General features: G+C 38.0%; 1 protein-coding gene across 3 annotated transcripts in view; it reads right to left on the bottom strand.

Annotated features, from left to right (window-relative positions):
* nlgn1 (neuroligin 1) overlaps window positions 1-26,669 on the bottom strand; it is a 277,973-nt gene that overhangs the window by 153,559 nt on the left and 97,745 nt on the right. For 2 of the 3 annotated variants that reach the window (XM_084921759.1, XM_084921760.1), the window contains 2 exons: window positions 10,710-10,769; window positions 1,534-1,686 (listed from right to left, as the gene is read on the bottom strand). In XM_084921759.1, the coding sequence (XP_084777885.1) occupies window positions 1,534-1,686; window positions 10,710-10,769 (213 nt within the window). The remainder of the gene's footprint in view (window positions 1-1,533; window positions 1,687-10,709; window positions 10,770-26,669) is intronic. The other variant, XM_084921761.1, reaches the window with a different exon arrangement.

Below are 26,669 nucleotides of genomic sequence, written 5' to 3'. Positions count from 1 at the left end.
ATTTTAAATGTTGTAAAATGTAACTGACTGATCTTTGGCTGGATTACTCTCACCTTACTTGCCTTTTTTATCCTTTCTCAAGCTTTTGATGTTTGGAAGTGGTTCAGCTGCTTATGTAATTTCCATAATGCTTTATAACTATAATCTAAAGCTTTAAATGTTATTTGCAAACAGAGTTTGAATTGGCTACGCCAGTTTATTCATAACAGGGAAATCCAAGATTTCAGCTTTGAACAGCAGGTTTTGGAGTGTGGAGTTCAGAAAAAGCCAAAATTGTGTTTTTTTTAGTGTATGTAGAGTATGTGCACTTTAAACACATAGTGTCTCTACAAACTGTAATAGTCTGCAATGAAGCTAAACTTTAGGGTGGATAGAAAGGCTGCCTATCTAATCACTAGATCTTTTTTTAAAATATTCATATATGTATATTAATTATCTTACTTCTAGCTGTCAAGAATTTTAGTACCACTGTTGATCTTTGGGTATCATTAGGATGTGTGTAAGAAAGCAACAGGTTTTTCAGCCAGTCTTAGTATTTCCAATTAAAATATAACTAATGTAAAATATCAGAGTCTGAATAATTTTGAGATTACAGAGATGATGCAGACCACGCGCAGATCACATTAATATTTCACTGATATTGTGTTTCAGCTCTTCACAAAGAATATTATGTGATATTAATTCGCTAAATACACCCTGACACACACAAACACATAGCTGTACATGCACGCACACTCACACACATGCCAAGAAAACTTTTTTTAATATATATTTGAGTGAAAGGCGGATATTGCCCTGTATCTTTATTCTGCTATCCGTTGATCACACTGGGTGAAAACCCCATAAACCAAAAGCGCATTTAAATGAAAGCGGTCCATTCCATGACAGCATAATCTCATTCAGCACACCTTTGTTTCTATCATGTGGCAGTGACATCTAAAAGAAGGAAAAATGAATTAGGAATTACTCTGATGAGAAAAAATAAGACAGGGGAGACAGAAAACTGAGATATCCAGAAACAAGAGGGACTGAAAATCCATTGTACTAACTATATATGAAAGGAGGGAAGAGATGTACAGCAGAGTGATAACCAGGTTCAAACTATGCAGAGATGCAATCAACATGTCACTTTAAAGAAATACGTAGATGAGCAAAGGATCAGAAAAGGGATGGCACAAACATTTTGTACTACTATGCCTGTCACCTGCCTACTTTAGCGTCAAAGTCAAGGAAGAATGAAAAGCAATCATCTCATAGAAAGCTCAAATGCAGTCTTTGGAAATATCGCAATCAATCAACAAAGAAATGACACCAGATATTAGCAAGAAATACCAGTTTGAGCCAGAACAATGTACAGACCAAAAAAAGAAAGGAAGGCAGAAAGAAAGGAAAAGAAAGAAATAAAGATATCCCTGGCCTTCGTCTTTTTAAGGCTAAGGTAATGGACTCAACATGACAAAAGGCATAAATAAAGGAAGAACAGACACGACACAACACGACAGCAATAATGGTCACTCATTGCAGGATCCTTACCTAGGACGCCAAGTCTGTAGTTTAAAGTGATGACAATCACGTTCCCATAGCTGGCCAGGATACTGCCATCAAACATATTCCCAGTTCCTTCCATGTAGGAGCCCCCATGGATGAAAACCATCACTGGTTTGGGGCTTCCACTCTCCCTAATGTCTAGAGGAGGGGGGGGGGGGGTGAAAAGGAGAAGGTGGAAGAGGCAGAAGGACTGGTTAGATGACATATTGAAAGTGACGGTCAGGGATTCACTTTCAAAACTTTCATTTGTAGGGGGCTTTCGCCAACCTTTTTGGCACACTGGCTTTCAATATAGAGACCTTGTCAGTTTTAGGCATCGAAATATTTTGTCAATATGAAAGCACTATATGACTGTTGTTATTGGGATATACTGTTTAATTTGTTTATCAATGTATCTAAATTCCATATGGATGTAAAGGAAAAACGATATTTGATGTGTTTAATTTAATGAGTTGTATTTTCCTTCAGGCAATGGACTGTCCAAAATGCCAGAATGGCAATCTGAAATGTCCCACTATACTGAGGAACTTTAGAGAATAACATGGGAGAAATTTTAATTTAATTTAATTTAATTTAAGAGCATATGAGGTTTGACAACTTTATGAAAAAGCTTTGTTTTATTGGAACATAATTTTACTTCAGTAAAGTAGTGTATCCTTTTTTTTTTTCAACTGCAGCGAAAAGCTTACCTTGACTTTGTGAATATAAATGCACATAAACACAGACTGATAGATGTAAAAACTAACTAAGCTTGTCTTTTAAAATAACTCAGCGTGATTTAAAGCAGATTTAATCATTTTGAGCAGTGAGAATCTATTAATGTAAAAAAGAAGTATGTGTACTTGCACCTGGCAAATGTAAGGTATGGCTCAGGAGATCTAACAACATGCGACAGCCCATGTTCAAAACAAGGTTCCACTTTCATCTCGTTTTTCAGTGATGAGCCTTTTCATGTTGTTTCTTAACTGTTTCTATCAGTACATGTAGCAGTACACATCATTTATCCTAATGATGTTTTACAGTGAGGGATCAGGTCCAGAGAGAGATGAGAGAGTGTGTGGGGAATTAAAAGTTAACCAACCAAGAAAACAAAAGACAGATTCTGTCAATATTTTTCGATACTTTTCTAAACCAGAGGAGTGGCAAATTAGAAACCTCAAGAAAAACATTTTGATGGAACTTCTTGACACTAAAAGACTGATATGAAAATAGTTTGTAGGTGCCCCTATACATGCAATGCATCAGCATCATTTTAACATTATTGCTCCTTTTTTAACTAAAATTTTGGACTAATATATATATATATATATATATATATATATATATATATATATATATATATATATATATATATATATATATATATATATACACAGTCAGAATGATCTTACACACAAAAGGAATTGGGATTAAAGAAAAGAAGCTAGGTTGACTCTTCTGAATGCGTGTCTTTGTACTATGTTTGTCTTTTCTTCTGTTTCCCTGAGTGCAGAGACCATTACATCACTTCACAGTCTCTGTCCTTTTACAGGTTTTTTTTTTTTTTTTTTTTTAAAGCTATTCAGCTCCCTCTGTCGCAGCAGGCACTGGCCACAATGTAGTGACACATCATAACTCTCCTCTGGAACACTTCCAGAAACTCCTGACAAAAAAGGTCAGGAGATTATGGCAAGTGCGTATGTGTGCTGGTGCTGTACAGTCCAGATATATGTGCAACCTAACAAAAGGAGAGGAGGGGAGACAAACCGAGCATATAATAAGAATGAATGAACTGGGTAATTGTGATGATATGATTCTGTTTATGATGGTGGTTATGCAATGGTAATGATAATGCTGATAGTCATGTTGGCATGACAGTGGCAGTAGTGATAATTAACTGACAGCCTTGATGATGACAGTGATGAGTGACAGAGATGAGGATAATGGCAATTAATACTGGATATATAGTGGAATCAGCTGTGGGAATGTTAAATGGTGATTGCAATGAGTTTAACAATGATGTCGATGATGTCAACCATGATAGTGACAGTAGTGGTAATGTACTTGATACTGGTGACAATCATGGAAATAAAAATACTTTTTACTGGTGTCACCCAAGATGGTTTTGATGACGGCAATAGCTAACTATGAAAGCAATTAACTATTACACTGCTAATGGTGTTGATAGTAATGATACTGAAAACTATTATGGTGCAAATGATCTCAGTGACAAATAACAACCATGCAAAAAAAATCATGATAGCTACCTATTATAGTGATGGCAATGAGGACAAGTATAACAGACAATAGCTATGATCAAGACAATGATGTTACTAAAGGACAATATTACAACAATTATGCTAATATTAATGTTACTGTGGTGGCAGTTATGATGTAGTCAACATCATGTTACGAAAACAGCAGTGGGGCCAGGTAACGTGCAACTTCCAACCTGTGAATTTTTGACTAGCTGGAACAAAAGGGCTGTTTTTCAACAAGCATTTTTTTTTTAAATGTAATCCAAATTGCAAATATTTTGACCCAAAATATTATCTTTTTTTAACTAAATAGGTAATTTTGGTGTATAAACTAAAATATAGTGAATGAAAAAAAAAAACAGAAAAAAACTAAATGCTAAATAAACCTCTGAAACAGGACAAAGTGAAGTTTCCTGGTTGACAGTATTGTGATTGATGACACCACCCCTTTTGCCTCCTTTTGCAGATTTTGTCAAACAGGACCATTCACTCTTAGTGTCTAATAACACCACCACAGCTTGTGGTTCAAAGCATCTGTGCCAAATATGTGCTGAAAAAAAACTGCAATATTTGAAATTCTGGGGAAAAGAATGGCTTGGATTTTGATAATGGCAACAACCGTGAAGATGGTAGAGATGATGCCAACATCATGGCTATGAACAACAAATGAAGATGATGTAGATGATTACAACAACCGCGAATTACAGTGAAATCCAATGGGCTTTATATAATAAAAAACATGAATAACATTAATTGTAATTGTTAACATGGGTTTGTAAACAAAATGATAAGGAAAGAGTTACGATAAAAGTAATAATTTTTGAGAATGGAAGCTGTGTATTATTAGAGTCACTTGTATTTCTATGAGTCCTCTCAAGTGTTACTTGAAAATAGAAATTAAATTCTGCTGAAGTGATATAAATCCAGTGTGGCTTTTTTTGTTCTTTGCTGAAGGTCAGTGGTAATGAGGTGAGGTTAGGATAAAATTGCCGCAGCGACGCTCGAACATTGATGGATTTACCTGAATTTACCTGGATTTACTGACTAAAACAACTCCCAGTGTATACTCAACATATTATATATTAAGGTTTTAAGTTTATGCTATCCAGCTTGCTCTCAGTATGGCTTCCTGGCAACCTACATTGGCTGCCAAGTGCAGCATTCAGAGCCAAAAAAATCTTGTAAATCCCAGCCTCTCCATTCATTCCCCTTACTTATCAATTTATTCAGCATATTTCAACACTTTCTACCACCCACCACTTTCCATCAGTGAATAAATTGTATTTGAGGTGATTATTGAACTAGCAAATACATGTGTGATTATTGTAATCAGTGGTTAATATTGATTCCTGTAACTTAATTTTCAATGAATGTGTCTAGAATCAGGCAGGGAAATTCAACTGTCCTCTCTCTCTTTTTCTGTGTGTCTGTGTGTGTGGGTTTGTGTGTTTCACAGTGAGCAGAAAGATGAAAGCTTGCTCTAAGATGAGTGAAAATAAGATGCAATCATGTAGTGATTCGACCACTCAATCTTCCCTGGGATGAGTATGGGTCAGGGAGGGTTTGTCAGAGGAGAGGTGCCATGCCAGCATGGAGTAGATCATTGCTTCCTTGAGTATGAGGTTATGATCAAAGAGATTCAGGTGCTTTAGATTTCTCTGGGCAAACCCTAAGAGAGGCCCCCAGGCTATTGCAAAAACTTTGGTATCCTCTCCCTTTGCCAGTGAAGAGGACTTATCAAACCAACAACAGTCACAAGAAGAAAAGGGTTGTTGTTGTTTTTTCTTTAGCTCTAGCTTTTTGCTGCAGGGAATAAAGACACAGGAATCCTGGTAAGGCCAACAAGAAAAAAAATGAGGCCAAGTGCTAAAAACTGATTCAAAGGCTGCCTAATAAAATGTATTCAGTGAAAACTGTTCATAAAAACTTCTTCACTAGCATGGTTAAGAAGGCATCAATGTAGAGATGTATGATGAAGAGATTTTGATATATTTATTTAAATCTACCATGTATTAATGGTGACCAATCATTTTATTATAATTAGAAAACCATATTTCAGCTAAATTATAATATGCAGTACAAACATTGATCACTCCCAAATCAACTAAGATTTAAATCTACGATAAACGCTGTCCTGGTTCTGTTTCAGGGTCTTCTACCAGTTGGACATCCAGTTGGCAGCTCTACCCTGTGCTCCTTTCCAATGATTAAGGTCAATATCTCTAAGGTTGAGGCCAGGGAACCTTTTCAATAATGTCCATTTCCACAACTTCTATCTGTGTATCACTTTTTTAGTCATTACCCAGAGCTTGCGGCCATACGTAAGGGTAAAAATGTAAAACATAGCTCAAGTAGTAAGGTCACACTTTTGAATTAAGCTCTATATTTACCCCATTATTGCAGGTGTTACATCAATCCATCTGACAGTCTCCCACCCCCTTCTTCCCTCACTCATGATCAAAACCCAAAGACACCTAAACTTCTTTACTTGGGGTGGTGGATCATTGCCCCAAGTGGGTATGCCTTCATTTTCTGATGAGAACCAGACTTTGGGGTACTAACTGTCATCCTAGCTGCTCAATACTTGGTTGCAAACCATGGCTGTGAAAGCTAGAGGCCATCAACCAGTGAAGCCAAGAGCACCACATCAACAGCAAAAATCCAAGATAAGATCCTGAGGCTACCATACCTGAAACTGTCCTCCCCTTGCCTGAATCTACAAACATTGTCCATTAAAATTACAAACAGAATCGATGACAAGAGCCAGACCTGGTGGAGCCCCATACCTAAGGGAAATGAGTCCAACTTCTTGCCAGCAATGAAAAACAAACTATTACTACTGCTCTACGTGGACTGAATAGCCAACAATGACAGCCCCCGCACCACCACGCTCCAGAGGACAAGGGAAGTGCTGAATGCGTTCTCCACCACTACACTTTGCCAATTCATTTCCACAACATCCAGAGTCTGAATGGACTCTAGGGAAAGCTCAGCCATCTCAACGACCTGGCTATTAGAGTTTAACTACCTCAGTGACTTCACACCTAGTGATGGAAGTCATATGCATCACACAAAGACTGCTTCTATTTCTTGTGTCTTCAGTTGACGTCAGCACGCCAACCCAACCATATATACCTGACGGTTTGCCAGAATTGATTTGAAGCCGACTGAAAGTCTTGTTCTCTGGCCTCATCAGACTTCTCCCAAAGTTTGCCAGTATGGATTTGACAGAGCCATGCCCTTTTTTTTTTCAACACTGATCAGCTACCTCCAGAATCCAACCAAACTTGGCAACATTTCCTGTTGCCAAGTGCACTTTGGACACAATCATGGTCAAACATATTTCTGTTATGGACTATCCATGATCGGCACTGAACTCTAGAAACAGAACTACTCTTGGGGTTACATTATCATTATCCATGTGAGCACTGAAGTACCTAGTAGACAAGAGTGCCTGTGTGGGGATGCTTGCAGCACCCCACCCAAGATTTGCAAGAAGGCCAGGTGTTCTAAGCTAGTCTCAGCATCTAAGCACTATCAATAGTGACAACCCGCTTCCCTGACCTGAAGCCAAAGGAAAATTACCATCTTGTATGAATTTAAATCCACCGAACTAAAGAAGGGGAGCACAGTGGTAAGCGCTGATGCTTCATAGCAAGAAGGTCCTGAGTTCGATTCCACCATCTGGACCATTCACCCCTTTCATTGTGAAGTCTGCAAGTTCTCCCTGTGTACTCCGGCTTCCTCCCACAGTCCAAAGACATGTAATTAGTGGGGTTAGGTTAATTGGCGATTCAGTGTAAATCTGAATGCGAATGGTTGTCTGTGTTAGCCATGCGTCAGATTTTGGACACCCTGGACAGGTTGCTATGGTAGCTGAGATAGGCTTCAGCCCCCTCCCTCGTGACCCTGATAAAGGTAAGTGGAAGAGTATGAATGGATGGAGAACTGAAGACGCCTCTTGGGTGAGGTCTTCAAAAAACCTAAAGACATCCAACCATCCTTAAAGACTACCATGAGAACCTACACAGACATATTTCAGTCCATCCCGTCTCAAGGAGATGTGGATGGACAACTCAGCCACAGAGTGAAAACCCAAGGTTTCTGCTTCCAAAATGCTGCCCAATTCAGAAAGCAGAAGATTTATTTTAATTCATATATGTTATATTAAACAGCCTCATTATTTGCAAGCATGAGCTGGATGGAGAAAGGCAAGGATGTTGATATTGTTATGATTTTTTCTTTTACTCCAAGATTGTCTACATGGTATAAGCAACATCTCTGGGCCCCTAACACTCTAATCTATACTGTATCCCTGGAGGTTAATCTTTCACAGGTAATAACATATAATACTTAAAAAAGGTATTAGAGCCTCCATAAGTAGATGCCACAGTTTGAAACATCTTCACTTCCACATTCTGACTCTTAACTATTCCAGCAATATTTGATGTTAAAACAGAAGCTTCTAACAAATCCTGAGTTGTCTGGGCTTTCCTGTTTATATCTCTATTCCCAGCACAAAAAGGATTACAAATAGCAGCTTTAGAGAATATAAAGAGATTATAATATGCAAGATACTGGATGGGAGGGGTTGTGAAGGGATGTCCTCAATGAGTTGGCAGATAAAAGGCAACACTTTGTCAAAGGTCAAAGCCTCTAGAGCTACGTGGAAAGTAAAATGGGGAGGGAGAGTTCAGACTGATTGGAATTGAAAGAGAGTGAGGGTCTGCGTGTCCATGCAGGCATTCTGAAACATATTTCCCTGTAAATTAAACTGGATTACTTGTCTTCCCCACATCCTTTATCGAGATAACACTTGAAGCTAGCATGGAATTCACTGAATAGATCTGTGTGAGCTTTGTGACTTTCTATAATCTTACTGACGTGTGTGTACGCGTGTGTGTTTGAACTCCCATAAAAACTGCATGATGATGCAGATCAAAGGGATCTGGATGGCTGTGAGTTTTACTTGGATGTAATTGCTGTTTACTTCATCACATTATACAGTAGAGGTGCTTTATTAAGACTTTCTGCCTGTCATTAAAATTGCACTGCAGCAGTCTCAAGGGGATATGACACTATCTCTGGGTTTTATCAAAGACATTTTATTCGTAATATGACTTTTCAAACGTCTCTTATTTTATGGCAATTGAGCAAAGGTTCTTCTTTCTTCTACTGATGAGATTAATGGGTTTCAAGTGGAATGCCATAGCATCATAACACCACTCATTTCAATACAAAGAAGAGTCATTGCAGTTTTCAAAAGACATTCGCCAGAACCCTGAAGTGTTTTTTTTTTGTTTTTTGTTTTAAACAATACAGCACGCCTTGCATTAAAGGATTAAATGGCTTTAAATGATTAGCAGTACATGGGGACAAAATAATTTATTTTTATTGCATTTGAGTTTAGAAAATTTATGGCAATAAGAGCAGAACAGGTAACAATGTTGCTTATTTTCAAACACATGGTGAGTTTGACAGAACCAGGCCATATATTTATGGGTTAACTAGCATGTCTTGATTACTATATATGGTTATAGAGTCTTCTCTTTATAATTTTCTGTACTAGCACATTGTGGCAGGAAACTGTGGGTTCGCATCCTTGATCTTGTCCCTTTGCAGACACAGATTTTATATATAATGTATATAACTATCCCATATAGTTCTTTATATTACAATGAGTGACCCAAAGTGCAGCAGAGTGGAATCTGTTTAACCCTGTAAAGATATACTATTTACAGAAAAAAATGTATAAAGTAAATCTTACGTCAGGGTCCACTTTTCCAGAGCTTTAAATTAAAACATGTAGCTACATGTCAGTCTTTAATTACCAGGATCAATAATTACCTACCAAAGTCAATATTAATGGAAATTAAATATAGACAATATATTACATACATTCTAACTACAAGTTTGTCTGCTTTGAAAACTGATCAGCTAAGCCACAATATTCACTTCACCTTGTCTTACCTTTTGCAGAGTTGGTTCACAGGAGATTTAATTCCACCAGTGAGGTATTTGCCCCTGAGAAGCAGCTTTGTCTCACAGAGATGTTTGCTAAATTTTAATTGCAATCTGCGGTGTGAGCATTCACTGCAATCAAAGAAGCAACATGATTGCTCCACTGAAATTACCAAGTGCTAGAAGTGTTTATGTACAGTGAGGACATCGGTGAAAACCTTAAACATAATGCCATGTCATATGGGTTCCTTGCAAATGCTGAATAAATGTATCACTGCCCAACATTCCTGTTAGCTAATCACAATTTTTACCTACAAAATCATTTTGGACATTGGCATCCAGTAGCCACTGTAGGTGGAGTAAGTTTTACATATTAATAGGTAGTAAGTTAGGTCCAGCATTGCACCCCACAAGTCTTTGCAGCAACTAGGGCTGAGAAAGATATTAACATGTCTTCTAGTATTTTTATCATATTTACAAAGGTTATTTTGATGCCAAAAACATAAAAAGATCTGTTACTGTAGAAGAAAGCCAGTTAGCCAGCGGTTAAACTTTTGAACATGATCATATTTTAGAAACGAGGCAAATCAAAACAAAAAACATGCAAAAATGTGTTAAGAGCTGACTGAAGGGTTAATAGTTATTCTATCTGCTGGTGGGATGCAACATAGAAAAGTAAAGAAAAGGAAACAGCAAATCCAAGCAGGTAATCTACATATGTTACAGTTTTAATATCAAAGAATGGTGGAAGACATGTAAATTTTAGACATCAAGCTGAAGAGGACAAAACACATCCAGCCCAAAAAGAGAGTTTACGAGTAAAGAGCAAAAAGAAAATGTCCATCAATTTCAAAAAAAGGACAAGAAATGTAAGAAAATCAAAGAAGATAAAAATTGTAGGAGAAAGGGTAAGTTTGATTTCCCTTGTCATGCAAATCAGTTTGGCATTGGGGGAAAAAATACCTTCGTCGTCCGTGCGGTCACTATCACCTAAATCATCACTGTGTTTCTTTGTAAGGGGACCTATAGGACCAAGAAGGAGAAGATGGAGGAAAACAGGGTGATCAAGAACACAAACAGTCTTCAAAAGATGCTCTCAAAAGAAAGAAAGTTTTTTCAATCATTACTGATTTTATAGCCCCCTTTTTTCTTTTCTTTTGTTTTTTTTCTTTTTAGAAAAATCTTCACATTGACAAGCGGACTGGGCAAACATTACCACAATGTCCACTTTCTTTAATGTTGGAATTTACTCTGCATGAGTTCATTTAAGAAGTTAAAGACCAAAAAAAGAGGGACTTTAAAAAAGAGGCAAAAAATGTTAGTTTTCTGTTGAAAATGAAGACTGAACTAAAGATAAACGTCTCAAGATCATAAACTTTAAAACATTGCATAAAGTAGCATATATTACACACATCAGATATTGTGGTAACAACTGAATTGATCAGAATAAAAGAGAAAAAAAAAAAACAAAGACTGTAAAAGAAGCAGAGTTTTTTTTAAGAGCAGAGCACTCTAGAGAATCATGTGACAACTTCCCCAAATGCATTTTAAAAGTGATTTGATGTCACAACACACACAAACATTTGTCCATACATATCCCTGTTTAGATTATCAACGTATCCCAAAATTTTAAAGGCAGTGAGAGAAAGAAAGGAGACGCCTCCAAAAATATATATTTTTTGAGTGATTATTGGGTTATTCTTTATCCATTTATTTTCATGCTTTTGTCAAGGCATGCTATAAATCATAAAGCATGAATAAGCACACATAGTAATCTTCATAATACAATTTAGAATAATCAGTTTTATTTAAAGGAAACAAACTGAGCAATAACACAATAATGACTTTGCTCTGGCATAATAATATTGAGATTAATTATGTGGATGTTTGTTTAATCAATACAAGAAAAAAAGTAAAGTATGAAAGCATCTAACACTTTGATCAGATACAATAAGGGTACTGAATTAAACTTTTTTTTCAATTTTTTTTTCAGTAGATTCTTTAAATACTCTTTAAACATTTTTTTTGTTCAACCTGAGTGTTTGTGTAGTGTTTAAGTTTATCAGGCAATTGTCTGTCAAGGGAAGTGGTTAGATGCTTCTCCATAAAAACAGCAGTTTGTCATTTTAATATCAGTATTGTTTACATACACAGAGAAAAAACGCATGCTAGCTTAAAGTATTCACACACCTACAAACAAACACACACACAAATACAAACGTAGAGAGGAAAAAATATACATATATTTTCCAAACAAGATCAGAAACATGCAGTCTTAACAAAAAATAACATAAGCTGTCAAGGTGCATGACACATAGAATAGCATCAGTAGCATACTGGTCCTCCCCCAACCCACCACACACACACACACACACACACACACACACCCACATACAGTTGCGCACACATGCAATGGCATCGACAACACGTGAGCCCGTTGTGCCTCAAAGTGCCATCAGTAGATGAGGAAATCACCACTTTAGTCCTTTAATCTATCTTAATTGACCACAGCAGCAAATAGCCGGCACTTTTATGCAAATATACTTCAATTCCATTTTTAAAAACTGATCTAGCAGTTTATTCTATTTATAAGGTCAACGCTAATAAATGGCTCATATTAAACTAGAAATGTCACTAAATGAGTTGTTGTTAATGTTTATGAAATAGACCATAATGGCAGATGACTGACTTAAATGGTTAAGATGGTTCTAGCTAGTAACTCATATCCAAGAGTAATAATTCCTCCATCATAATATCTTGGTGGTTTATTTTAAGCTCACTGATTTCTTTCCAATGACTTTAAAAATGAAGCTGGCTTACTGCATATCAGTGTGTCCTGCAGCAGTCTCCCAGCTCTCTTTTGTGAATATGACAAGCAATTTGATAAGGGAGAGCTGACTCGTGCTTTCAATGTGCTGAATAAGCACCGAGACACCAAGTCGCTTCTTAGGAAATGGGAAATGTCTAAGAAAGAGAAAGCAGCCGCTGTCTAGGGATGTGTCACCTGTTTATAGAGTATGCCGCATAGAGAGATCACTGACAAAACAATACATAAAGGTTGTGAGAAAATCTGTGTTAACCTTTCAGCATACACGACGCTGAGTGATATATGTCTCCATGCTAATACCTGAATATACAGCAAGCCTACAGTTACTTTTCAAACTGTTGCATCTACAATTTAAATGCATGTTCGGACAGACAAGTACACAATTAGTTTTTAGATATAGATAGATATAAAATTAGCAAAACAAAGTGGTGTGTTTATATGTTTTCGACTGAAAAATATCCAAACTACAAGAGGACATTTAAATTTAAAATGCTGTTTTATCTGTGTTATTTATATTTCTAGGATGTAGAAGCCTAACTTCCAGATCTAGTCTAGTCTTAAGTCTCCATGAACCAAAGCAACTATCCATTTTAGAATGTTAAAATACGTTAACTGGCACAGTACACTGAATATACTAAATATGTCTCAACACCATCCACATGAAATGAGTATCATCGAAAGACAATAAGTAAATAAACAAAAACATTAAAAAGCTGTGAGCAACTGGAAAACCTATGAGAATTTAAAAAAGAAATGACAAAAACAATGCGACTGCTCTCTGGATTGCACATGTGCTGCTTTTATAGGAGCACCTTTTCTGACTTAGGGTTAGTTGGGATCAGAGCAAGACAGCTGCATGACATGTCATATCACACACACACACACACGTGGAGAGAGAGAAAACGAGAGAGACATCATTCAACAATCATGTGCCAATACTGAACGTCGCTGTGACAAGAATGTCCTGACACCGACCTGTCCTCACCTGCTATTTTGAACCAGTGTATGTGTGCTTTTATATGTGTGTGGGTAACTGAAGCAGAGATACTGGTGAAGTCTCAGCTGGCATCAGCTCTGATCAGTGATTAGGAACGTGACACTTCAAACATTTTTCAGATAACCTTTGTTTTAATCCCTACCATAGATAATAACTAACCAAATATACTGTACTGCTATTGCAACCCATGAAGTCATTTATAATCCATTTTAACACCAATAAAAAGAAAGGAATGTAGACATCTAGAAAAATGTGCCTGTAAATTTTCACCCTGGTGTATATATATATATATATATATATATATATATATTTTTTTTTTTTATTTATTTATTTATTTATTTTTTTTTCTAAATTTCTAAAAACTCACTACAGCTAGGATTATCCCCACTGTAGACGCAACACAGGTGTACTTGTCCTTATGTGCGTAGTCTACTAGACTACAAGGGCTCACAGTTGGTGCCCTTTTAGTCTGCTGTGTGGGTGCTGACAGGTCTGTGGAGTCGCAGCAAATTGGAATTCACGCATACATCCACGAGTCTTTCTTTCATCCTCTGATAACAAAATTTGCATCACCTTTGTGTAAGCAGACTTTTGCATCTTGTATATGGCAAAGGAAAGTATAACACTGGCGTAACGTGTGATTAGCCACATATGTGTCTTTTGGAGCAGTGCAGCAAAACCGTAGTTAAAAGAGTTAATGACACAAACCAGTATCCTACCAGTTGGTTGAAGCTGCCAATTACTGGCAATATAAGATAGATAACAACTGATGGTGATTCAATGGGATAAGAGCATTCAAAATAGGTTATCTTTTTCTACAGTGTGTGGCTACTTCTTATCACTTCACCTTTATTGCTGCATGCTAACAAATTGCTGTTCTCTTATATCTGCACTATACCCCCCCCCCCCCCCCCCTTGTTTTTCAGACAAGAGCACAGAATGGTAGACTAACAGGCTGATTTGTAAATGTGAAGGAGGTGTAATTCAGAGGGAAAGAGCTTAATTGCTTTAAACAGGACCTCAGTAAACACACTGAAAGAAGTTTGAAGATAGAAGTCGAAATTTAGAAATTTGGTACTAGTTCTGCAGAGAAAACCGGTGTTAGGGCAAAGATTAAAAATGCTCTATGAATTATCTGAAATATGCAATCAGTTACCATTTGATTAGGTAAATTAGTGCAGACTGTTATCCAACCCAGCAGCTCACTATAATACCTTTACAATGAAGTTCGTCTGACTTTGTTTAGGACTTGGAAGTCTTGTGTCTTATGGCCTCAGCATGTTTTAAATTATTATATTCACAGATATGTGCAGTTAACTTGGTCAGTGGGTCGTTAATAATTAGCACTTATCAAGTTAAAGCTAGAGAAATACCCAAGGTCCCCCTGTTATATTCTTATGGTTCCTGTAATTCTTTTAGGTATGAAAGGGACACTGAGTTTCCTTTTCATACCTAAAAGAACCCCGTACAGCACATTTCATTTTTCTTTTTCTCTTCATCATTCAGTGGAGCAAAATATTACACTTTGATTTTCAGTCTCTCAGTCTACATCCTCTGCCTTTCTCTGACGTTTGCGGTGTCTTTTTCTCTGTGTCCATCGTTTTCCCTTCTATCCTCATATCTCCCTGCTTCCACCAACAGCATTGATTGGAGACTGATGAAGAGGAGTTTCACGCTCTCTGACACTGCAACAATCCATGACTCAAAAAGCCAGCTGGGAAGCAAGAATGATAGATACACACACACACACACACACACACACACACACACACACACACACACACACACACACACACACACACACACTAAACCCTCAGGCTTTCCCCTCTTCTGGATGAGGTAATTATTGTGAGGAGAGTCCATGCATCGATTGCACATTCTGCACAAGAGCTATCCACACATACATATATTGCTCTCTGTATGCATCAGTCAAGGCCTCTACTGGCATAGAAACACACTAGCATAATCAATCACCGATGCACATTAAAAAGGGGCTCTAACAGAGCTCGCTGCTCAATGAGCCAAATAGGTAATCTACAACTGACCTTGGATAAAATCCCCACAGGCTGTAAACTATAAATACAGAATCCATCCCCAAGGTAGAACTGGGACTTTAATGCACTTCAACAAACTCTCTGATGAGGAGAATCACTCGGGAAGCATGAAAATAAGCAAAATGTGTAAAACCTCAGAGAGGTGTGTTACAGATATGTTAGAACTGTGTCATACAATGAGCCTGATGTCCAAAAATATCTTTTTGGGTTTCTACTCGTTTCTTCTCAAGAGCTCATATTAAAGCCTGCAGTCCTTTTTTGTGTGAACTGAATTTATTTATTTATTTATTTTCATCATTGGATTATTGTAGTCTTATGTTTAAAATGATGTGTTATGGAAATATAGATGTACAGAACTTTAAAATAAAATTTAAGACATTTGAGAGGTTTCTAGACTTTTCTCCATGACCTACCATCAGTATTCAGTTCTTTTTAAAGTAATTGTGTTAAGGATGTAGAGTTGTCACAATACTTCAATTTCAAACTTGATACAGCTACACATAATTTGATACATATTATATATTTGAGTAGGTAAGATAGGCTGTCATGTCAAGTTGTTGGTAAAAAAATTTCAGGGTCAATCTGGGGCTTTGGAAGAATCGCTTTTTAGATCAAATTCATGTTATCCCGCTATATTGAAACTGTCTATTAACTTGTCTGTGAAGGTTCTCAGTCATCCAGGTGATTGTAATCTAAGGAGCTTGGAAAGAAAAGCGTCTGGATTTCTTTGATTTGCTTGAAGACTTTTCCCCTCTCATCCGAGAAGCTTCTTCAGTTCTAGGATCAAATGGTGGAGAGTCCCAGATTTAAGCCCTGTGGGAGTATCCTCCCACGAGGGACAATGGACCCTCTAATGATCCTCTACATAATCACACAAGCCGAGGTGTAGGTCACAATCAGCCAAGGTTTCGGGTGAGCTCATTGTAAAACCTGGCCTCACTCTGAGGTCAGATGGCCCAGGATGTGAGTGGGCATTAAGGCATCTGGGAAGCGATCTCAAAACGGGATTATAGATGGCAGACAGTTGGCGTCGCAAGCCACCGCCTCTGTTCAAAATGGTCACTCACAGTGGACATAGATGGCTTCTTTCACTCCTCTTTCAAACCATCTGTCTTCTCTGTCCAAAATGTGACATCCTCGAAAGAGTGACCTTTGTCCTTTAGATGCAGATGGACTGCCGAGTCTTGTCCCGTGGAGGTGGCTCTTCTATGTTGTGCCATGCGTTTATGAAGTGGCTGTTTGGTCTCTCGAATGTAGAGGTCTGGGCATTTCCCACTACACTGTACAGCATACACCACATTATTAAGTTTGTGTTTAGAAGTTTTGTCTTTGGGATGAACCAGTTTCTGTCTGAGTGTGCTGCTGCTGAAGTAAACTGGGATGTTGTGAGCGACCATCTTTGAACAGAGTCAGGGGTTTACGACACCAACTGTCTGCCATCCATAATCCAGTTTTAAGATCCCTTCCCCTTCCTTTAACGCCCACTCACATCCTGGGCCATCTGACCTCAGGAAATCACATGATAGGATGGGGCTAGGTTTCACAATGAGCTCACCCGAAACCTTGGCTGATTGTGACCTACACCCGTTTTAACACCTTGGCTCATGTGATTAGGTAGAGGATCATTAGGGGGTCCATTGTCTCTTGTGGGGGGATACTCCCACAGGGCTTAAATCTGGGACTCTCCACCATTTGACCCTAGAACTGAAGAAGTTTCTCAGATGAGAGGGGAAACGTCTTCAAGCAACTTAAAGAAGTGCAGACGCTTTTCTTTCCAAGCTCCATAGACTGTCTATTAACTTCATAGACGTACAGGATCATGATCACCATTACCTCCCACATTATCGTTTTATTATTAGCCATAACCGCTAGCTGCTAACTTAATGTTAACAGAATACTGATGCAGGTAATTACTAATGTTTCAGCACCTAAGTTTAACATGCACAGTGCAATAGCTGGGTTAATGTTTATAACTGGTTAATATTGCAGTGTTGTTGAAATATTAACACTGTTATAATGATTGTTGCATTCCAACAATCAGTCACCATTGGTATCTTTGAACCAAAGACGAAAGACTTCCCATTCCTCAGTCAAATATTTTAATGATAACCAATAAAAACTGGCACTTATCTTACATTCTGTTATCCTTTTCTCAATGTACATCAGCTTGTTCTATAAAAGTGTCCATACATTTTATGGTTAGATTTGAAGTGTTTGGGCTTTGAAATATATATACTTTACTTATAATGAGAGAAAAAAGAAGCTATCCATCAAAACAGTTGTGCATCAGAGAACAGAATAAAGCTGCCATTTATTCAGATGAGTGTGAAACATAATGTGTACGAGCTGTCTGGGAAATGACTGAAATATGTCATGCAAATGGGAAAATGTGTCTAAACACAGAAGATCCTAAGATTATGAAAACCTAAAGGGAAGTCTGTTCATGGGGGAAGATGCATTAATATTCCATATCACCATCAGGAACTATGCCTGAAGCATATGAAGTAAGATTAGGCAGAAGAGACAGACAGGATTGAAAATCATTTCATGAGTTTTTCCCTCTACCAGCACAAGTGAAAAAAATGGAGCTAATCTTAGACCTATGAAAGATTATGGTAACAGTAATGTGAATATTAGAAGAAGTTGATGCATTTTGCAAGAAATGCTGATCACTGAAATGCTTGTGTGGATGTGCACAGTTCTGCAGTAATGTGTAGGTGGTACAAGCACCAACTTTTCAAAAAACATTCTCCATATTGAGGGTAAATGTGAAATTAAGAAAAAAGCATATGCATATGTAATACCTACCACTAACATATGATAACTGGGTAACTACTCAGTACAGTGGAGGGTATCAGTAACTATGCTTCATGTAAGATAATCTAGACCAGTGTTTCCCAACCACTGTGCCGCGGCACATAGGTGTGCCCTGGAAAATTATCTAGTTCCACCTGATTAGTACTCTAAGCGATCGGCGTGAGTTACAGGAAGAACAGTTAAATTCTCTTTCACTAGAGGGCAGTACAACTACCAGCTCTAATTAAATAGGTTGCCAACTGCCAGTAAAACAGAAGAAGAAATTACATAATAGTCATGCTGTGAGATGACACAACACGTAATAGCAATAGATAAATATCTGAAGAAAAAAAAAAAGTGGTCAATCTGACCTGGGTCCTGGAGAAAATTCTGACCCAGATGAAGGCCATAGCATGAGTAGTGGTCAGAGGAAAGCAAAAAAGGGTATGCTGGGGACAAACCAAGCAAATTCCGCCATGCCAGGTGCGCAGGAAAAAATTATCAATATGCTTTGTTACATTTTTGTTTGGTGGTGTGCCGTGTGATTTAAACTATTTGCCATTGCAAAACCGACTAACTGAATTTACAGGGGGTTGCTTTATGGCACCTTAAGGGAAGTGGGTCCACATTTTGTGACTATACACAAATGAGTAATAAAATGCACACATACCTAGTTTGGGTTATCAACAGTAGAAAAATATGTGCAACTATTTTTACTTGAAATAAACTTGATCACAGAATTGAATTCAGGCAACATGTTTACTTACTGCAAATGACACAAGAAGGAACATAAGAGAAGAGAACATGAACCGGTGCCAGTGAACATAAAATTTCGAAGTTGTTAAAACGATTTTTCTAAAATAATTAGAGAAAAGAAAATTTGAAAAAAAAATTGGAAAGACCAGCAATAAAAATCTGGAAAGATCAACTGAGCTGTAACTAGTTACAAAGTAATGTTCTGGAGAACTAAAAGCTTTTCACACTTAAATATCCTTCTCACCCTGACTTGTTTCACACAGCATTTATTTTCTCTTTTTTGTTTTGCTTTCTCCTGTCATTCCTTTCATCTGTTCATATTTCTTGTTCTCCTATCCGTCCCTGCTACTGCTAATTTTTTTGTATTCTTCCACTGTTCTTTCTCCTTCTAGACAAACACCCACACTGTCAATGTCAGTGAGTCAAAGTCTGGGAGGGGAGGACATGAGCGAAGATGTGTGACTAGTATGCAAACGAGCGAGCAAAAAAGAAAAAAATGAACAGCAGAGAAGTAAGAAAAAAAGAGAAGAACAAAAATAAATGTCAGGAGCTCTTAGCTTTAATTTGCACATTTTCTGAGGAATTCATCTGCTAACAGCACCTGCATTTGCATAAACATGCGTCAGTTATCAAATAAAAACTCATTTTTACCAATTGGAGCTTTTGACTCCTGCAGAAATCTTGGTTATAGAGGTCTTATAGAGAAATATCTGTTAAATGTCCATCAGCATAAGGTGGGACGAAAGCTTTTGGTCAGGTTTTAGTCAACAATTAAAGCAGCAGCTCAAACAGAAGTCAGAAGTTTAAAGCAATGGGTTTATTCAAGGGTATTTACACATCTGCTTGTTTTAAAGTAGTCTAAGGAGTTTGGAAAGAAAAGCGTCTGGACTTCTTGAAGTCTTCTTTCTTGAAGATGTTTTACCTCTCATCCTTCAAGAAACTTAGACAAGTCCAGACGCTTTTCTTTCCAAGCTCCTTAGACTTCGATAACCTGGATGACTGATCTTGTTTTAAAGTTGTTTTCCAGAGTTAAAGAGTGCCTCCCCTTTTTTATTTTGTTAACTGAACACAGGAGAGACCTAGTTGTTATGAAGATTATATCTGTAAATATATCATGAAAAGATTAGTTTGGAGTGACAGATTGACATATGTAAAATCATCTCAAGAAAGACTTCATCTTGTGTTTCATAGTATAAAGCCACTTTTGATTGTAACAAATGTGTAAACCTGGAAATATTGATAAAGAAGAGCTGGGGTACTCAGTAATCAGACTGTTGGGAATTGTCATTATGTCACATATAAACTTAGAAATCTCTGCATGAGGTAAGTCTTCTTCTTACCTATCGCATAAACATTAAGATGGACTACCTCAGGCTTGCCAGGTTTATTTCTGGACACTCAAATAAGTGAAGCATTAAGTTTGAAGTCAGTCTTGCTTAGAGAGTCATGATAAAAAGGAGTAGATTTACTGGACCAAGTATGTAGCTGTAAAGCCTCCATAAACAGGCGGAATCACACAGCAGTGTATGTCCACGCCAGCAGGGACAGCACTAGTATTACTGGATTTGTCAGTCTTGACTCAACCCATTACCAAAAATGGTTGGGAGACTGAACCTCAGCCAACATAGTTGAGTAGTTACTGATGAATCTTACGTATACGATAAAATGTGTCAGAACAGCATGTCTGTCATCAAACGAGACAATGTTTTTGTCTTTCTCTGTTTGTCTCTCTCGTTTTGTTAACTGACTCATTTTGACCAACACTGTCAGCTAATAGGCCAGTGGCCAGTGCATTTATCAGTGAGTCAAGCTGTTTTTGAACTGAGCCTTCTCTCCTCATGCAGTGCGACTTGTCAGCTCTGCTCTGTGTTCACCCACTGCTCTGTGAAATATGCCATGACAGGAACTGCAGAGGTTTTAAACCCGAGTATGCAACCCTACTTACACAAGAAAGAAATATGGATTTTGACTTCAGGCTTTGAGGCAGGGCTCGGGAGAAAAGATGTTTGTGTAGAACTGCATAAGAAATGGCTCCGGTGATAGAATGTATCGTAATTCATTGGTGATTTAATGGTCTAAAAACATGTATGGCACAGCTTTTATTTTTAGATGACATGACATAAATGACATGCTTCAGTTTATCTTTGGAAAATTCAGCATTATGAGCTTTATGTGTGCTTTAGCTGACCTTTATATCCATGTAAGAGTTTAAAATTTGACATCAATTTCTATGAACTTAGTTTTATTTATGTAGAATTCTTTATATAATTCCTCCACTGCCACACACCCCCCCAAAAAACAAACAGTTGTTGGCCCTCATAGTCACCCACCAAATAGCATGGGAGGTGGGGTACACGAGTATATCACATAGGCTGTCACAACCAATTCAGAATATCCAGTTAACTTAACATACATGTCTGAACCACCGGAGGCAGCTGGAATATCCAGAAAGAACCTGCACATTCACAGTGAGAACATGCAAACTCCAGGAAAATGTATCTGAACCATGAGATGACCATGCCAACCACTGGCATGGTGGTTGGCCTTTTTGTGTCACACGTCAACAAAGTACTCCTTCAGATAATCAGAAATATTATTTTAACCAAAGTGTTTTTTTGATTGGGCAACATAATAATAATAATGGAAAAAATCCAACAGGGGCTGAGAGCTGCATTAAGCCCCTACCTCTTCATAATCACCACCAGACTGAGCTCAGTTTACTATACACCATAAAAGCCAACATTTTCTTATTTTCTTTAAGGCACCGTTTCAAAGTTGTTTTCTTTTGTAGACAGCGGGCACCAACAATGACATAAAAGATGAAACAGGATGGGATTTAGTAGGAACAAACAGTGCGTGTGCCTTGGCCTACCGAGCTACCGAAGCAGCCAGAAGCCGCATTTGCGTGTTAAAAAGCATCTTCCAAAATGTTTGTTTCCTGCTTTGTGCACACGATGTAAAGGAGACCTTAAAAAGGAAGCAACGTACTTCATGGGAACAAAACCAATTACTATAAAAGCCACGTACATCTAGCTCCATGGGAATGAATCGCAGCTCAGCTTTCTCACTTTTCTTTATCATCTGTCTCTACAGTATAAAACAAATGAAAATTGAATTAAAACATTTTAAAAGGGTAGATCTATCGTTATTCTCATTCAAGGTAACAAATAACATGCATTTAAAGTGCCATAAAAACTCAATTCAAGAATTTATAAATAAGGTGTGAACTAGTTTTGTAGGTCAGTGACTGACAATGACGATTTTAGTCCATTAAAGTTTATTGTTTAAATACACAAATCACCTTTGGAGTTGCACGGGGAAGGGCATGTAGAGTAAAACTGCCAAATGAAACATAACGAGCAACCCAAAGTGGCAACCCCTTGTAGAAAAGGAGCAGATGAAAGTAGGTAAAGTTGCCTTTTTGTGTCACACGTCAACAAAGTACTCCTTCTAGATTAACAGTTAAAGCCCTTAAAAGGCATTATTCTTAATATTCTGTTTCCCTTTCAAAAAGGACCTGTCACAGGACATGGTATATTTTTTGCATGCTTGATATGAATAATTTCTCAATAAGGAAGCTTTGTGTTTCTGCAGCATAGTGCACATTGCAAAGAGTAGGATGCTATTAATTTGTATAGTATAGGTTATTTGACCGACATGAACTAAGACACACACAGCCACACGTTTTCTCTGCTCGCATCCACTGATGGATACCATCATGTTCAGTTTAGAGAAGTAGCAATATGAAATGTAAATTGCATTTGTTACTCTATCACAAACAGAAACCGAACTGCCACCTTCATGAATAATAAATGTCATAAAATGTCACAAACATGGTTGACTTTTAAACATCTTAAGGCAGGTGTGTGCGTGTGTGAGTGTGTATCTTATCCCTGTGTGTGTCTGATTGGAGAATCTCTCCTGGGGTCATATCTGCTATGGACCAGAGGAGGTAAAAACATCAATGAAAACTGATGTTGAGAAGCTCATTAGTCACAAAAAAGGTTTAACGTTGGCTGTTCAATTATTTACACATCTTGACTGTATAGGGCTGACCCAAGCCAGATTGAATACCAATACAATTAAAACACAACCTGGATTGCCATATTAAGTGATAAGAATCTAGATATGAGACATCATATGATCAAATGAGACAGGCTGGCAGACTCTACAATAATTATCTTAAACTGATACAGTTTCACATTAGATCATTTCTTTTATAAAACACATATTTAGTTTTTTAAACATTTAGCAACTTTTTTTTTAGCATTTTATAACTTTCTAGATTCATACATGAAAATGTTACATCCTTATGTTAATAACAGTTCTAATACTAGAAACACATTTTTGTTTTAAAACAGAAGCATTTCATAGTGTTTATAGAATTAGACTATTCTGAACTTTGTCAATGTTGTTCATAATATCTGTAAGAAAATATACATACAAGAATAAATAAAAACCATAGCAATTACTTTTCATTATTTTTTAACTCAAATGTATCTACAATAACAACACGTATATTTATGACTGTTTATGACTTAATTCTGGAGGCAGGACATTTTAACAGAGCTATCGAGCTACACTATTAAAAGCAATTTAAAATCACTGTATTTATTCCATGGTTATTATTAAGTACTTCACCCACAAACAAATTTTGAATTGTCATGTAAGCTAAACTTAATATGTCCCCACTTACAATCGAAATCAAACTGTCTTAGTCTCATCTTCAAGTGAAGTTTCATCGCTAAAATTAGCTTCTTACAGAAAAGGTCAAGTGTGTCTAATTAGCTGTGTGAGGTTGATGTGACTCTAACTCAGGAACATGACTTCATGGTGCTAATTGCCACTGGCAAATAAAGAGATGCCATATTGACAAGTGGAGAGTTAAGGAGACATGCTGCTATTGGCAGCGCAGTAGCATGTCTTTCTGCAGAGCTCTCTACATTTTCCAATTATTGACTGAGAATATTCTTCATCCCAGAATCTTCCTACTTATACACGATTACCAGCAGTGATCAATCACTGATTATTAAATGAAATGTCCATTAAGGCTGAGGGATATTTCCATACTGGGCAGAGGGCCAGAATGTGATGCACAAGGCAGCAAAGGCATCTACGCAGAGACTGAAGAGAGGCCACGTCAGGCCTTGCTCGTGTTTCATATACAACCGCTGATTGTGAAGTTCAGACTCTTTCTTTTTCAAAGAAAGCAACTGCTTGAAGTTTTTGTGACTTGACAAGTGTTGACATGTCTGCTACAGGAACAAAGGAGCGTACACCCAAACACTTATACAAGTAAACAACCGCCGCTCCCACATGCACACACTGTAAATGCATGTACAGTAGTATGCAATCATCGCATATTCCAGCAAAAAAAAAAACAACCTGTTGTCTCAATCCCACACAGTGATATCACATTCATATCTTTCATTACTCTACCATGATGTGTGACTCACTTGCTCTGCTTCTAATCCAGTCTGTCCCAATAACTCTGTCATTTACACCTATTTTCCCTGTAATTAAATTACTCCATGACATATTTAACAAAATGCACATTACCCACCTGTTTGTGGGAAAAGAAAACAAACTAACAAAAAAACAAATGATTGGAAATGTGATTGCTGCACTGGAATAAATTTCCACAATTTTCATATACTGGTAAATCACTTAATATGGCCATTACAAGTAAAAGTATCTTGTAGATGAAGCCACTGTGATCTCACAGATTTGCTAGTGAAAACCCATCTTTAAGCTTTGAGCTGCACATTCCTGTCACGGTCTTTGTGGTGTTTTGAAACCAAAAGGCACATATGACTCATAAACCCATCGGCACGCCACGCTCATACGGTAATCATGTGTGTCTATTGGAATTTCAGACCATGATTTACAAAATGTACATCATGTTATATTCAACCAAACCTAAAAGTAGCAATCACAAAATGCATGGGTTTCATAAGAGACTTTTTCCAGAGGCCACAGATCAAGTGACTAGTATGGTCATACATTTCAGTACAACAAGATGTCTTTTTGGAGCCAGAGGAGGAGCCCCTTGCAAGCCATTAGGAAGAATGCAGGTTAAAGACACATTTGATGCTCTTATGAATTCCTTTTGTGTGCATCTTTTCACTCCTGCAGAATTTGCGTGTGTATGCACGTGTCAGAAAGCAAAGAGCATGTTCAGAGGGATTTGGGTGGGACTGCTGTCATCTGAAACAATGACAATTTAAACACTCTCTTCAGTTGAACCATTGTCTTCGCTTTCTCTCATCTCTCGTTAGCGTTTTCTCTTTCCGTTTCTTCATTTCATATCTCCTGGCTGTCTTCGGTGGGTCGGTGTGTTTGTCTTTCCCCACAAGAGGATGTTGTTGATCAAATTCCGTGTCTCAGAGTTTTTAAACTTTGGTTTCCTGACACTGACACCATTCCAAAAAAACTGTTCAAGACAGGTCTGTTGTGCATGTGTCTAATCTTCATCTACAAAGCAGTCCACTGTTTGATCTCTACACTGAAGCACATTGGATTTGAAATATAGCAAAGGCTATGAGTTGTGTAAGTCTTTGAAAGTTACAGTGTTTGAATATGTTAAAATCATTCACTAACTAACTCTCAGGTATATCTAATCATCTTATTTCACGTCAGAATTTGGCTCATCTCAGGTCCTCCAAGGTATGGAGGCCTATCTCCCCCCACCACTTCCCCTGCCAGTGGCAGACGCCCTCAGACATCGGTGCGTAGGTGGTTCTTCGTGTCCGAGGGTGGGCGTCCAGGTACGCACCGGCTCACTCCTTGGTGGCTGCTTGTCGGGGCCTGGAGCCTGGGGCTCGCTCGGGCCACTTCGGGGGTGGGGTGCCCTCGGCCTCTCGGCCTGGGGCTCGGTCACTCTGGCACAGCTGGCTGCCGGCGGAGCTCACGGGCACGTCACTGCAACCCCCCTTGGCTTCTGCTGAGTGACCCCTCATCTGGGGCTCTCCTCAGCTCTTTCTGGGATAGTGGCGCGGCTGCCCCTCTTTGGTCTCTTGTGTTCTGAGGGCCTCTGGATGTCTGGAGTTTTGATTTCCTCCATACCTGCTTCATGCTCACAGGTGTACACACGGGTGCTCACACACACAAACTACACCCTTTTTGGCTCCTACCTCAAAGCACACTGTGCGCTGTCGATCTTACGTGCTGCACAATAATGTTTAATATTTAGTATTTACTGTTACATTCCCATAGATCATCGTGTTTATTATGTTGCTCTTTTTTCTTTCTCAACAGGTGATCCAGGTGATTGATATATGTACTTTTTGTCTGCTTATTTTGTTGGGTTTTGCCCTTTATCCCCGTCCATCTTCCACGCTGTTTCTTTCCCTCTTTCTTTCTCCCCTTTGTTTTCCCCAGTCAAAAAAAAAGAAAGAATTTGGCTTATTTTAACCTGATTCCTGTCTTTTTAGGACTGTGAACTTGAAGAAAGTACAAATGGAGGTTCAAGTGTGTGTTTGTCTTGAAGTTTG

Source organism: Perissodus microlepis, chromosome 23 (assembly GCF_051167445.1).
Source record: "Perissodus microlepis isolate ML-2025 ecotype Zambia chromosome 23, ASM5116744v1, whole genome shotgun sequence".
Classification (NCBI taxonomy): Eukaryota; Metazoa; Chordata; class Actinopteri; order Cichliformes; family Cichlidae; genus Perissodus; species Perissodus microlepis.
This window is presented reverse-complemented; position numbering and strand designations above follow the sequence as displayed.